General features: G+C 35.8%; 2 protein-coding genes across 2 annotated transcripts; both read right to left on the bottom strand.

The window, feature by feature from the left end:
• Positions 1-2634: 2634 nt before the first annotated feature.
• LOC134857323 (galactose mutarotase-like) lies at positions 2635-6397 on the bottom strand. Its single transcript, XM_063873715.1, has 3 exons — positions 5408-6397; positions 3541-3758; positions 2635-3007 (listed from the first exon to the last, which is right to left on the bottom strand). Exons 1-3 carry the CDS (start codon positions 5861-5863, stop codon positions 2653-2655), a joined length of 1029 nt encoding a protein of 342 aa, XP_063729785.1. The 5' UTR covers positions 5864-6397; the 3' UTR covers positions 2635-2652.
• A 126-nt stretch (positions 6398-6523) lies between these two features.
• On the bottom strand, positions 6524-9234 carry LOC134857324 (proteasome subunit alpha type-3-like). Its single transcript, XM_063873716.1, has 2 exons — positions 8681-9234; positions 6524-7387 (listed from the first exon to the last, which is right to left on the bottom strand). The coding sequence occupies exons 1-2, from the start codon at positions 9227-9229 to the stop codon at positions 7172-7174; spliced, it is 765 nt and encodes a 254-aa protein (XP_063729786.1). The 5' UTR covers positions 9230-9234; the 3' UTR covers positions 6524-7171.
• Positions 9235-15171: the final 5937 nt, after the last annotated feature.

Here is a 15171-nt window from a genome sequence, read left to right as displayed (position 1 = left end):
CTTAATTTTTTCGAACACTCTCACGGCGGATGATACATTCCAAATGCTCGAAAAAACCGTGAGTGACCACCAGATCTTATGCTACCAAACTTTTCAAGAACCCGATGTGGACATGGTTCAAGGTAGCTGGAGATTGAATAACAACTTTCTGCCAAAAACAAAAAGGCAATAGAAAAACATCTTGAAAATTGGACAACTGAAAACTACGATGTTATTTAGCTAGAATTACTTCGAGTTTTTACGCATTACCTCAATACAGAAAATCAGACTGGAAAAGAAACACAAACAAATATTGAAAACCCAAATTGAACGTTTGAGTATAAGAAACTCCGAAAAAAAAAGAAGAGAAGTGTAGATAAAATTTGACATATATTCAAAATAATATCTAAGAGCTTCAGAACGGCGACCCCAAAGATATTAAAAGATGGTCAAGGCGGCAGCAACCCAAAACATTAATCAGAAAAAAGAAACTTCAAACTGGGGATATTCCAACTGAAACACAACAGATGTTGGAAGAAACAACATCGTTCTACGAAAATCTCTGCAAAGACAAGCAAGTGATAGACATATATTGGTATGAGATCCTAAAGAGTTTCAACAAAAAATTGTCAGACAAGAGCATCGAAAGTCTTGATGCTCCACTTCAAAAGGAAGAAATTGTAATGGCAATAAATTAACTTAGAAAAAGAACGAGCCCAGGTGGTGATGGACTTACATCTGAGTTATATCCGCAACATGTCTTCTCGTTTGCCAATATACTTTTACAATTGTTCTAATCTGCATTAAGTTTTGCCAAAAAGCCGAAGTCTTTCAACAAAGACACAATCAAACTCCTGCCAAAAGAAAGTGAGTCTTCTACTGAAAGACTACAGGCCGATCAGCTTGATAAACACAGACCAGAAAATCCTGTCACATGTAATAGCTGAAAGGCTAAAGACAGTTTTAAATGAAGTGATTGAGAACGAACAACATGCGTATTTGACCCCAATAGATCTATAAATCAAGCCATCCATGAGATCCGATTACGACTCCGAAAATCAAAAAGCAATTTGGTAGCTTCAAGGATCGAGTTTTCCGAAGCTTTTGATAGGGACGATCGGAAATAAATGTTCCAACTTCTACGAAAAATTGGCTGCCCAAGTCAATTGATATCATTGATAAAAAGTTTGTACTGCAACTCTAAGTGATCAGTTGTAATCCATGGGTTTAATTCAAGGGAATTCAAACAGAAACGAGGAGTCCGACAAGGATGCCCATTATCAAGCCTGCTTTTTATCTTAGCTCTCGAGCTTCACTTACTTCAAATACGACAAGCAACTTATTTGACTAAACTTGAAACACGAAGTGTTGCGTATGATCAGTACCTAACAGCTTTCACTCCCTCTGACAAGGTTCAATATCTACACAAAAACTTGATGATTTCTGCAAAGGTACCCAGTTTCGAGTTAATCGAAGTAAAGTTAATTGAATTTTCCTTGAACGAGACACGCTCAAAGGAGGAGTGAAATTTCCCAGCCCGCAGGACCATCTTTTAGCTGCCAAAATCAAATATTTTCAAAATACTGATTTCAACTTCGGACCACTGCAGAAACATCTCTTAATGGAAAACTGGAATATTCCAAAAAGCAGGTTTCACAGAGAACTAGATGGAGATCTAGAAAACTCGGAAGTCAGTATCAATTCTTTAAATGACGAAAACATTGAGATAAGAAACTCCCGATGTTGGATGATGAGCATTCTCGCAAAAACAAAAAACTCGCAAATATATGGAGCATGCGTTAAAAACTTTAACTTTGAAAATAGTTGGAAAAAAAGCATCGAAAAGAGCCGCACGAAGTTCAACTTAAAACCAACTGAATTCAGTAAAGTTTCGCCATGGTTGTGAAAACAATCAAGGTTGACCAGCTTTGAAAAAAGTTTGTTCTACCGTCTGCTCTTCAATTGCGTTGGAGATAAAGACGTTCTATGGAATAGAAATTTAAAACCCGATCCATTATGTGCTTTCTGTATGTATGAGTTCGAGATTTGTACCCATCTGCTTGAAAATACTCTACTATAAAACGGTTGCAGGAAAAACTTCAAGCCAAAGAGTTATCCGACATCTTCAAGAATCCCAGTGTTATACAAACGAAATGAGTATCAATCGTTCTTTTTGATTCATGGAAAGGCAACTACGCAGAATGTACAACTTACAGACTTAAAAAAACTTACAAACTTTATGCATTGATTTACCTAAAATAGTTTTTTTTCTTAAATACCAAATAGTTGAAGTACATTTACATATTGGACCGACAAAACTCAGATGTATATACATTGACATTTATGATGTTACATATGTTTATGATGTTGCATGCCATAAACATACATTTAGCCGGTCAATCGACCTTGAGAGATCTCATCTCAAACACAGACCGAATGAACGGTCAGAGCAAAAATAAACCTTGGTTTAAATTGGTCGTTTTATCTCGCTCCGCGTTAGCTTATCTGTTTGTCGATCCATTCGGATTCGGGAATCAAACGTTCATACATTGAGATATGACAAGGTTGAACCTAGCCAAAAATGACTTCACGTGATTACACTTTGCCTATACCTTGTTACCTTTTTTAAAACCACTACCCGATCCATTGAGCCAATTTACAAAAGCAAGGAAATTATTCATTCTTTGAGTACAATTTGAACTTTATCTGATTGCTATACTGTTCTCCTGGTCTCAAAATAATACTGGGAAACTCCGGATGATTAACAGCATCAGGGTATCCGTGTGCTTCAAAGGCGAAGGAGCAATGCTTTCTATATTCGCAGCCATCTTTCCCTCCATCAGTGTCAATGTAATAATTATTGTAAAACTGGAACCCAGGTTGGTTCGACTTCAATTCCAGACATATATCACCATAACTTGCTCTTGCATGCCACGAATTGATTTTGTCTTCCGACATACAATAGTAGTTATCGAAACCAACACCATCGTTAATTTTGTCTAAGATGGTTCCCAAGATGAGCTCTTTTCTATAATAAATTTCGACCAATTCAGGTATCTTTTTCCTGTTAAATTTCTTAGAATCTGCAAGCTACTGAACAAAAAAAAATGTATTTTTTTTTGCATGATTTTATAAAAATAAGTATTTTTACTTTTTCGATTCAGTTCAATCTCAAAATGATTGAAAATCATTCTCTTAATCAGGTAATCAATTCGATGACGCGTGTATGTTTTGGCCAAGCAAATCAATCACCCAAATTTATTGAAATGAATTGTAAACCCGGGAGAAAAAGATAATTCAGTTCAATCAAAGGGTACTTTTTCCTCGTCATAATTTCCACTCTAATCAACAATAACCAGATGATTTCCACAATTTGCTTCAACTGAATGATTTCGTTTTACTCTCATTAAAAAGTAATGATGCAAACAATTTTGATTAGAAATTGAACAATTTTGAGCCCAAAATTGGAGGCAGATAACATTTTTGAGGAAGGGAAGTAATCGTTTTTTTTACCACTTCTCAAATTCTTATATAAAATTGTAACTCAGAAGAAAAAGATGCCTTAGGTCGAATATCGTATTGTCTACGCTCTCTTTCTGAATAGGCAAGTACTCTTCATCTAGTAACAGATAGTGGTCTGCATTCAATTGCACTTTGTGTTTGAGCAGAGCCTCTTTTCCAGCCGAGTGGCCGGCCAGGTTGAAGTAGCAATGACAAGTGAGGTTGACAGGCGTAGGGGCATCTGTTGACCCTCCATACTGTACACTCAGTTCATCTTTCTAAACAAATGATCAGTTTTTACAGAGCGAAACTGAAGCGAATGTGGCACGTTTCTCCCCTCAAACATTTTGCCCTTCTTAAATAAAAGGACACATTTGGCCCCAATTTTTACGACCTTTTGCGTGGAAGTATTAGGGGCGAAATGTGCGAGGTGCGAAACGCGCCTCTAAATTTGAGAAGGGCAAAGTCTGTGTACACCAACTTAAGTGATAGCGGTTTCACGGAAAGGGGAAGAGAAAGGGGCAAGAGACGCTGCCTCCTCTCAGGAACTTAACACAAACTCCGTCATCCGTAGATTTATATTGTTTGCACCATCTTAAGGTATCCATTTTTGGTCGAACCTCCAAACTCCCAAAAATACATGTTACGCGTTTTTCGCAATATCACTAAAATGAAATGCGATCATTTTAGCGTCGGAAACCATTTTGTTCAAACTTAAAAAAGATCAACCCAGTGTCATCCGCCTTCTCAAGCTGGGAACGGCGACATGGATGACATAAGCATCCCCCACGGTTAGCCCTGCATTGAGCAGGACCGGGGGCTAATAAACAAACTTTTAAAAAAATCGTTTTTACTTTTTTTCGAAATCAACTCTCCCCGCAAAAGTCCTTTTTTCTCCCCAAAATTAATGAATTGGTACTTCAGTTTGATATAAATGCTTGCTACAGTAAGAAATATGATGAATGACACCGCGGGGCAATAAAAAAATTTCTTAATCAGGAATCACTACCACTCTTCACGTTAAAGTCACTCTCTCCAAGATAAACATATCAACATTAAAAGGAAATGACAATTAAAAGTTATCTTTGGACAAGTTGGACCTTCAGTGTTACATTCAGGCCTGATTACGATTGTGTCATTTAATTTTAATAAAAATTTGTTTCTTGCATCAAAATGAACAAGAAAAGAAGTCTTCGCTTCTTGAAATTTCAGAATTTGAATTCTTATTTTTCGTGGAAGAAATTTTTTTTCTTGCATTGGCATAAAATATATTTTCATTTTTGATTCACGATTCTTTGTTTAAAACAACCATACATTAGTTAGGTTGACACGGGAACCGGAAATTAACAGCACCAATTAAACGTTAACACGGGAAAAAACTGTCCGCAAAATTTCTCTCGGTCGGAAACTATTAAATCAGGAATGAAGACATAAATGCCCGCGGGGTCAGAAATATATACGGAAATATGAACGGATACTTCACCCCGAAAATGAACCTTGACTTTCCTGCCAATATGCAAAGGGAAAAAATTTTTACCAGCAGCTCAGTTCTTTTCATAGTATCGTTTTTGCACTCTCGAATGAGTCCTCGGTGTCTTTTTCTTGGTTACATTTCCCTGCTGGGAAAAATTGTCTCAATCCCATCGTCAAAAGACCAAAATCCACTATCCCCCACCCCCCTTTTTGTGTTTTCAAATTTTTGTTCACGCAGTCCAATTGTCATAACGTATGTATGAGGGTTAATAACCCAATTTTTAAGCATATTTTGTCATTATATGCATTAATGCAATCTAGGAAACCACTCATTGCACTGTAAAATCGATTTCTGTACCTGGAGGTCGGAAGTAGAAGAACCAAAATTATCGCCTCAATCTATTACAAAATTGGACACATGATTGTACAGGACTGTACACAATTAAGCACTAACCTCTAATGTGAAAGTGGCGGATACTTTTAAGTTTCCAGGAAATCCCATATCACCATCTTCACTCAAATGAGTTAGAGTCACAGAATTCTCGGACAATTTCTCCTCGTCTACTTTCCAATTATAGTGCACGAAGTCTTTGCTCCCTCCGTGTATACAATGGATGCCTTTATAGTTTTTATCAAGTTCGAAAGTTTTCCCATCAATTGTAAATCTTCCACCCTTTAGCCTGTTAATCACTCGCCCAACAGTAGCGCCCATTTTGAAAGGGTTCTCTAGATACCCCTCAAAGGTCGCATATGCTGGGCACACGTCTAAATTTTTGTCACGAAGGATAAAATTAGTGATAGATGCTCCGAAAGTGATGATAGATACTTGAAGTGTCTCGCTGGTCAAAGTGAATTGCTCCACTGTGCTTTCATCTTGGAGTGTTGCAAAAAGGGATCGAGATACTGTCATTTTATTACCCTCAGTTTTTAAGTCAAATGTCCATTCTCAGATATAAAATTTAACTGAAAAATATTAATGAATCGAAAAAAATACCATGTTGTTGTATTATCTATAATAAAATCATAGCTTTCACTTTTTGTCGGCAATACGAGATCAGACCAATCATGTTTGATTCAAGAAATATCAATCTATGCTTCGCATGATCAGAAATATCAACTGAAAATTCCCACCGGTTACCTCGGTGAAGCACAAAAACTAACTGTTTTACCCGCCGTGCTAAAAATGACCGTCCCCTTTACGCAGATTAGTTCATGGTTTTGAATTTAATAACTTGCTTCATATGCCAATAAGCATTCGAGCTTAACATTAATGCTGCACCGAACTTCTTGTAATTATACTGACCCGTCTCAAGTTACTGGGGTAATAGTATTCTCCAGGGAAATTTACCTGAAAAATAGCTCAAAAATGAGTTTTGAATATGTTTTCCAGTAAAATTTTGCATAAGAATATTTGCAGTTGAATTTCAAAGAAAAAACTGACCATGACGCCTATAACTAATTAATCCAAAAAGTTCAATAACACAGAGCGAAAAGCTCGCACAAAATTTACTTGATGTCCAAAGCATTCTTCAATGCTATCGATCACAGCTTGAAGTAGTATCGAAACACCTCTTTTAAAATAAGTAAACTCAAAATTACACTCAAATAATGTCATCATTTGTAATTCTAAGCCATCATTAGAAAACAATCACTTATCGTTACTTCGTATCCATTTCAGGAACGAATCTTTCAGTTCCACACATTGGCTGCCATTTGCATTTTCATTATATCCCGCTTAGCCAAGAAAATTGGTTCGGGTGACACAAATGCCTTGAATTTTAATGAGACAGTTCAATGCCTTAGATAGCTCAATTATGCAATTAGATGTCCCAGCGTCCTCTCAAATTTTGATCAAAAATATTCAATTGAAATCAGCCTCATTTATAAGCCACGGGGTGTTTTTAGGAAATGCGTAGTAGGATTATTCTGTCGACTAACAGGGAGAGGTAAAAAGGGAAATTTAGGAGAGTACCGCCATATCTTCCTTCAATTCAAAGCAATGCTCAACAGACCGAAAAACATCAAATTATCAGATCGCGTACTTGACTGTAACCGTCAAAAATTCGATAACTTCACTCAATGGAACCCGAAGTCTAAATTGCGAGTATCACGCTTTCGGTTTGTTGAGCTTAAGATGTATGTTGCACCATTAAATCATTTTTTTTCACTGTATAATATAGTTCCAACAAGTCATTTTTTCAAGATCAGAATAAGCGTTCTAAGCATCGTCGTCACTGTCGCTGTCAGCCACAGCCGCTTTGGCCTGTGCAACTACGTGATCAAATAGTTCCTTGGGAACTCTCTGGTGTTTGGAGTCAGTCTCCGAGGCAGAGATCCAACTCAACTCCAATTCGAAGTCCTTGTCTTTCACTTCGTCATGCACTGTGTAAATGACTTTGGCCGCCTCAGCAACAGCTTCCCGAATAGACATGCCCTAAAACCAACAAAACTTTCTCATTACTAATATTATTATTTTTTATTAATATTATTATTATTAATATATATATTTTAAAAAAAAATTTTTTCTCCGAACCTTACCTAGATGTTTATTGGGCCAGCAGACCCCCCCCCCCCCCGTTGTCTATCAAGTCCTGTATTTGATGACATTTTGTATTTGTTTATACATGAAAAAATTAATTCTTTCTTTCTTATGATGTTCAGATACACGAGTCAAATTATAATGATGTCTTTAAACGTATGCCTTTATTTGAAAAAAAAAATACATCTGAAATTATGATAAATTTTAATTTAAAATGAGGCAAATACCCATCAAACGAATTTACATAATTCACATGAAGTTCAAGTTCATGGCAACAAAACGATTTGACAAGAGCTTCCTTTATAGGTTTAAGGCCAAGATTACCTTGGCGCATGGCTTAAACGCAGCATCTTTAACCAGGACGATTCTGGTTACAATTTTTAACAACGCGATTTCCACTTTCACCACAAATTTAACAACTTACATTTCAATTATTCACTTTAACTACCAACGATTATCGTTTCGAAGTACGTTCAAAAAGAATTTTAGCCATGCTTTACGAGTACTTTAGATAATCTCCTCCCAGTTTAAAAGAACCAACTGAGCTATTCTAAATATCAGAGTATACCTTGGCGCATGGCTTAAACGCAGCATCTTTAACCAGGACGATTCTGGTTACAATTTTTAACAACGCGATTTCCACTTTCACCACAAATTTAACAACTTACATTTCAATTATTCACTTTAACTACCAACGATTATCGTTTCGAAGTACGTTCAAAAAGAATTTTAGCCATGCTTTACGAGTACTTTAGATAATCTCCTCCCAGTTTAAAAGAACCAACTGAGCTATTCTAAATATCAGAGTATATCTTCATCAATCACAGACAAATCGCACTATTTTAGATCAATCACTTTAGGCAGGACATCAAAGCGTCGTCGGCAATTTAACGATTGAGGATGATGTTTATATTTAAATTGATTCTAACTATCAATGGTTCATGGTTCAGTCCACATTTAGAACGAAAAACGGTTAAAAAGGCGCAAATGCATTTTGCACCGTTTGAATCAAAAGCATCAAAGCGCAAATGAGCTTATTTGAACTAAATAGTTGGCCGAGCCAGGTGGAAAAAGTTTCTTATTCCTTCAATCAACTCCGGAAATCGAGACATAATTTCAGAGGCCGTTGCATAGGTTCTTTTTTTATCAGAAGATAAGAAATAGTTCATTTGATTTTAATGAACCGACCTGGAAGTCTTTGATCTTTTCCAACTCTGTCTTCGCATTTGCTTTCGCTTTTCCGCTCGCACTTGCGTTGTATGAATAAAACACGCCTGATGGTTCAATTACATGAAGATCTGCTTTTCCATTATGGTATGAGGACAAAAATGTTGTCACGCCAAATGGTCTCAAAGCACCGTAGAGCGTGTATGCGTGAACATATTGAGATACTCGACTTGCAAGGTACTCGGGTGGTATCGGCATTCCGTGTTGCACTCGATAATCCGAAGCCTCGTCTCGGGCTATATTGCATAATTGGTAAGCGTCGGCTACGAGACCCGAGAAAGCCATTCCGATATGTGCGTCTACGTTTAGAATTCTCGGCTGGGTGTGACGCGAATACAATTTGGAAGTTATGATCTTTTCCGTAGCCAGTACCACTCCGTCCTTGCACCTCAGGCCCACAACTGTTCCGGAGTTTTCACATGCTTTCATGGCGTATTCGATTTGGAACACACGACCATCGGGCGAGAACTGAGAAGCCGATAGATCATAACCTGTTCCAATAGAAGACATAATCACAATCTGAAACAAAACAACGGGCCAATAAAAACAAATCAGCTTTGACAAATCAATGGAGTTGGTCATCGTACCAAAAATGACCATTCAAAAACGGTACAATTGATTTATTACAGCCGCTAAAAGCAGACAATTGACAAGCTGCCTTGAGAACAACGATAAAACAGACGACGAAAGTTGACATTAATCGAGATTAAGCAAGTTCAAATTGAATCGAAGCCAAAAAGAGTATTCAAACCGAAAAAGATGATCAAACTGAAGTCATTTACAGCTGGGTAGTGCTGTATTGCGCAGCCTAATAACAATTTCTACAGAAACAATAATACCGGAAACGTAACAACCTTTAAAACGACATTTAAAACCTTTAAATGAACTTATCTCCAAAACTTGAAGCCCTATTTGAAAAACGAACAAACCAATCTATTGCTTAAACAAAGCAGTCTCGAACCAGTACTCCTCTGTAACCAGCACTGAAATTCACAAAAAAAAATCACTGGAATATCACATGATCAATGCATCAAAAAAACACATTTTTGAGCACTTTCATTGCAAAAAGAACAACAACGAAAACATTTTAATGAGAATTTCCAGAATTCTTTTCAAAGATTGTCCTTGCAAAAAAACGTGCGCTTGACAGCATTGTAAAAACAAAAAATCAACAACAGAAAAAACTCTTTAAAACCTTCGACCAAATTCCGCATCAACTTAGAAAAATCTCCACTTTAACAAGCTCTGAAATTCAAGAAAAAACAAAAACAGAGCACAGTGCTTTGTATCTATGCATAAAAAAGCACATTTGTCAACTCTTTCATTGGTAAAAGATTAACATCGAAATTTTCAGCAGCCTTTCCAGCGATTGGCGGCGATGCAGCAAAACGAACAATTAGACGCAAAATATGTACATTTGACGGCATTATAATGGCAAGGAAAAAACGAAAGAAAAACTCTTTACAAACCTTCCATCAAACAAAGCTCAATAATTCCAAAACATTATCAAATTAGATCCCATTGCTTACAACCATTTCATCACAGCTGAAGTGTCAAACTTCTTATCAGCTTAGAAGAAGCTCCACTTCAACAAGCAGTGAAACATAAATAAATTGAAAATCAGAGCCCAGTGCTTATCATCATTGAATCAAAAAGCACATTTGTCATCACTTTCATAAAAATAATAATAAAAAAATCATAAGAACTTTCAAAATTCTCTTCAGCAATTTTCGTAATGTCATAACATGTACACTTGACAGCATTTAAATGACAAAGAATCAAAAAAAAGAAGAACTCTTTACAAACCGTCCATCAAGCAAAACTCAAACATTCCACAGCTTACATCATTGCATCAGAGCTTATTGGTGAAAATTCTCATAAGCCTAGAAGAATCTCCGCTATAAAAAGCACTGAAACTCAAAAACAAAAATGAAAATCACCGCTTCCCATCATTGCATCAAAAAGCACATTTGTCATCAATTCAATTGAACAAAGACTAACATCAAAAAAATGTATTGAGAAAAATTTCAGGAGACTTTCTAGTGGTTGGCGAAAATGCCGCAAACTGAACTTGAAGGCATTATAAGGAAAGATTCCACCAACAAAGAAAACTCTTCACAAACCTTCTATCAAACTCAGCTCAAATATTCCAAAACATTATGAAATCAGATCTTATTGATTACAATCATTGCATCACAGCACATTCGTCAAAAATCGCATCAACTTAGAAGAACTTCCACTATAACAAGCACTGAAATTCACCAAAAGAGGAAAATCAGAGCCCGGCGCTCATCATCATTGCATCAAAAAGCACATTTGCGGTTTCTTTCATTGGAAAAAGAAAAACATCGAAAAAAAACTCTTAAGAAAAACTTCAGAAGCCTTTCTAGCGATTGTCGACATTGCAGCAAAAGCACACTTGCCAGCACTATAAAAACAAAGAATCAACAAGAGAAAAAACTCTTTACAACCTTCCATCAACCTCGGCATCAACTTACAAAAATCTCCACTTTAACAAGCTCTGAAATTCAAGAAAAAAAACAAAAACAGAGCACAGTGCTTTGTATCTATGCATAACAAAGCACATTTGTCAACTCTTTCATTGGTAAAAGATTAACATCGAAATTTTCAGCAGCCTTTCCAGCGATTGGCGGCGATGCAGCAAAACGAACAATTAGAGGCAAAATATGTACATTTGACGGCTTATAATGACATGGAAAAAACGAAAGAAAAACTCTTTACAAACCTTCCATCAAACAAAGCTCAATAATTCCAAAACATTATCAAATTAGATCCCATTGCTTACAATCATTTCATCACAGCTGAAGTGTCAAACTTCTTATCAGCTTAGAAGAAGCTCCACTTCAACAAGCAGTGAAACATAAATAAATTGAAAATCAGAGCCCAGTGCTTATCATCATTGCATCAAAAAGCACATATGTCATCACTGTCATAAAAATAAAATTAAAAAAGTCATAAGAAGAACTTTCAAAATTCTCTTCAGCAATTTTCGTAATGTCAAAACATGTACACTTGACAGCATTTTAATGACAAAGAATCAAAAAAAGAAGAACTCTTTACAAACCGTCCATCAAGCAAAACTCAAACATTCCACAGCTTACATCATTGCATCAGAGCTTATTGGTGAAAATTCTCATCAGCTTAGAAGAATCTCCGCTATAAAAAGCACTGAAAATCACAAACCAAAAGGAAAATCAGAGCCCAGTGCTTCTCATCATTGCATCTAAAAGCACATTTGTTATCAATTCTATTGAAAGACTAACATTAAAAAAAGTGTTGGGAAAAATTTCAGAAGAATTTTTAACGGTTGGCGAAAATGCAGCAAGTTGTACTTGAGGGCATTATAAAGAACGAGTCAACAAACAAAAAAACTTTTTACAAACCATCTATCGAACTTAACTCAAATATTGACCAAAAATTGAAAATCAGAGCCCAGTGCTTCTCATCATTGCATCTAAAAGCACATTTGTCATCAATTCTATCGAAAGACTACATCAAAAAAATTGTAGAGAAAAATTTCAGGAGACTTTCTAGTGGTTGGCGAAAATGCCGCAAACTGAACTTGGAGAGATTATAAAGAAAGATTCCACTAACAAAGAAAACTCTTCACAAACCTTCTATCAAACTCAGCTCAAATATTCCAAAACATTATGAAATCAGATCTTATTGATTACAATCATTGCATCACAGCACATTCGTCAAAAATCGCATCAACTTAGAAGAACCTCCACTATAACAAGCACTGAAATTCACCAAAAGAGGAAAATCAGAGCCCGGCGCTAATCATCATTGCATCAAAAAGCACATTTGCGGTTTCTTTCATTGGAAAAAGAAAAACATCGAAAAAAAAACTCCTAAGAAAAATTTCAGAAGCCTTTCTAGCGATTGTCGACATTGCAGCAAAAGCACACTTGCCAGCACTATAAAAACAAAGAATCAACAAGAGAAAAAAAACTCTTTACAACCTTCCATCAAACTCCGCATCAACTTACAAAAACCTCCACTTTAACAGGCACTGAAATTCAAGAAAAACCAAAACAGAGCACAGTGCTTTGTATCTATGCATAAAAAGCACATTTGTCAACTCTTTCATTGGTAAAAGATTAACATTGAAATTTTCAGTGACTGGCGACAATGCAGCAAAACGTACGCTTAGAGGCATTATGACGAAAGAGTCAAAAAATAAACAAAAAACTCTTTACAATACATCAATCAAACTAAACTCAAATATTGGCCAAAAACGAAAGTCAGAGCCTAGTGCTTGTAATCATTGCATCAAAAAGCACATTTCTCATCACTTTCTCTAAAAAAAAAAGAAAAAACATCAGACACTTTTTAGGACAACATGCAGAATCCTCTTCAGCGATTTTCGTCATGGCAAAAGAAGAACACTTGACGGCATTATATTGACAAGTAATCAACAAACGTAAAAAAACTTTACAAACCATCCATCAATTAAAGCTCAAGCATTCCAAAACATTGTGAAACCAGATCCTTTTGATTACAATCATTGCATCACAGCACATTCGTCAAAATTCGCATCAACTTAGAAGAACCTCCACTATAACAAGAACTGAAATTTAAAAAAAAATTAAAATCAGAGCCCAGTGCTTATCATCATTGCATCGAAAAGCACATTTGTCATCATTTTTAATTTACCAAAAAAAATTCACATCGAGAAAAATCCTATGAAAACTTTCAAAACCCCTACCGGTGGTTGGCGACAATGCAGCAAATTGTACTTGAAGGCATTATCAAGAAAGAATCAACAAACAAAAAAAACTCTTTACAGACCTTCTATCAAACTCAGAACAAATATTGACCTAAAAACTGAGGCGATTGTCGTCATTGCAGCAAAAAATACACTTGACAGAATTATTCTTACCAGCGATTGTCGTCATTGTAACAAAATCTAAACTTGACATCATTATAATGACGAGGAAAGAACAAACGAAAAAAAAACTTTACAAACCATCCATCAAACAAAGCTCAAACTTTTTCTAAAACATTATGAAATCAGATCCCACTGCTTACCATCATTGCATCAGAGTTCATTTGTTAAAATGCTCATCAGCTTGAAAAAACCTACACTTTAAAAAGCACTGAAATGCAAAAAAAAATTGAAAATCAGAGCCCAGTGCTTATCATCATTGCATCAAAAAGCACATTTCTCATCACTTTCTCTAAAAAAAGAAAAAACATCAGACACTTTTTAGGACAACATGCAGAATCCTCTTCAGCGATTTTCGTCATGGCAAAAGAAGAACACTTGACGGCATTATATTGACAAGTAATCAACAAACGTAAAAAAAACTTTACAAACCATCCATCAATTAAAGCTCAAGCATTCCAAAACATTGTGAAACCAGATCCCTTTGATTACAATCATTGCATCACAGCACATTCGTCAAAATTCGCATCAGCTTAGAAGAACCTCCACTATAACAAGAACTGAAATAAAAAAAAATTAAAATCAGAGCCCAGTGCTTATCATCATTGCATCGAAAAGCACATTTGTCATCATTTTTAATTTACCAAAAAAAATTCACATCGAGAAAAATCCTATGAAAACTTTCAAAACCCCTACCGGTGGTTGGCGACAATGCAGCAAATTGTACTTGAAAGCATTATCAAGAAAGAATCAACAAACAAAAAAAACTCTTTACAGACCTTCTATCAAACTCAGAACAAATATTGACCTAAAAACTGAGGCGATTGTCGTCATTGCAGCAAAAAATACACTTGACAGAATTATTCTTACCAGCGATTGTCGTCATTGTAACAAAATCTAAACTTGACATCATTATAATGACGAGGAAAGAACAAACGAAAAAAAAACTTTACAAACCATCCATCAAACAAAGCTCAAACTTTTTCTAAAACATTATGAAATCAGATCCCACTGCTTACCATCATTGCATCAGAGTTCATTTGTTAAAATGCTCATCAGCTTGAAAAAACCTACACTTTAAAAAGCACTGAAATGCAAAAAAAAAATTGAAAATCAGAGCCCAGTGCTTATCATCATTGCATCAAAAAGCACATTTCTCATCACTTTCTCTAAAAAAAGAAAAAACATCAGACACTTTTTAGGACAACATGCAGAATCCTCTTCAGCGATTTTCGTCATGGCAAAAGAAGAACACTTGACGGCATTATATTGACAAGTAATCAACAAACGTAAAAAAACTTTACAAACCATCCATCAATTAAAGCTCAAGCATTCCAAAACATTGTGAAACCAGATCCCTTTGATTACAATCATTGCATCACAGCACATTCGTCAAAATTCGCATCAGCTTAGAAGAACCTCCACTATAACAAGAACTGAAATAAAAAAAAAATTAAAATCAGAGCCCAGTGCTTATCATCATTGCATCGAAAAGCACATTTGTCATCATTTTTAATTTACCAAAAAAAATTCACATCGA

Source organism: Symsagittifera roscoffensis, chromosome 1, assembly GCF_963678635.1.
Source record: "Symsagittifera roscoffensis chromosome 1, txSymRosc1.1, whole genome shotgun sequence".
Lineage (NCBI taxonomy): Eukaryota > Metazoa > Xenacoelomorpha > Acoela > Convolutidae > Symsagittifera > Symsagittifera roscoffensis.
The sequence above is the reverse complement of the archived record's forward strand: the minus strand, read 5'-3'. Positions and strand labels throughout refer to the sequence as shown.

What these genes read in the sequence shown, in the direction of transcription:
- LOC134857323 (XM_063873715.1), bottom strand. Translation starts at nt 5,863, where the DNA reads ATGACAGTATCTCGATCCCTTTTTGCAACACTCCAAGATGAAAGCACA. An exon ending in CCGCCACTTTCACATTAGAG is followed by an intron (nt 3,759 to 5,407) that starts GTTAGTGCTTAA and finishes TCATTTGTTTAG; the next exon opens with AAAGATGAACTGAGTGTACA. An exon ending in AATACGATATTCGACCTAAG is followed by an intron (nt 3,008 to 3,540) that starts GCATCTTTTTCT and finishes AATTTATTATAG; the next exon opens with AAAAGAGCTCATCTTGGGAA.
- LOC134857324 (XM_063873716.1), bottom strand. Translation starts at nt 9,229, where the DNA reads ATGTCTTCTATTGGAACAGGTTATGATCTATCGGCTTCTCAGTTCTCG. An exon ending in AAAAGATCAAAGACTTCCAG is followed by an intron (nt 7,388 to 8,680) that starts GTCGGTTCATTA and finishes TGTTGGTTTTAG; the next exon opens with GGCATGTCTATTCGGGAAGC.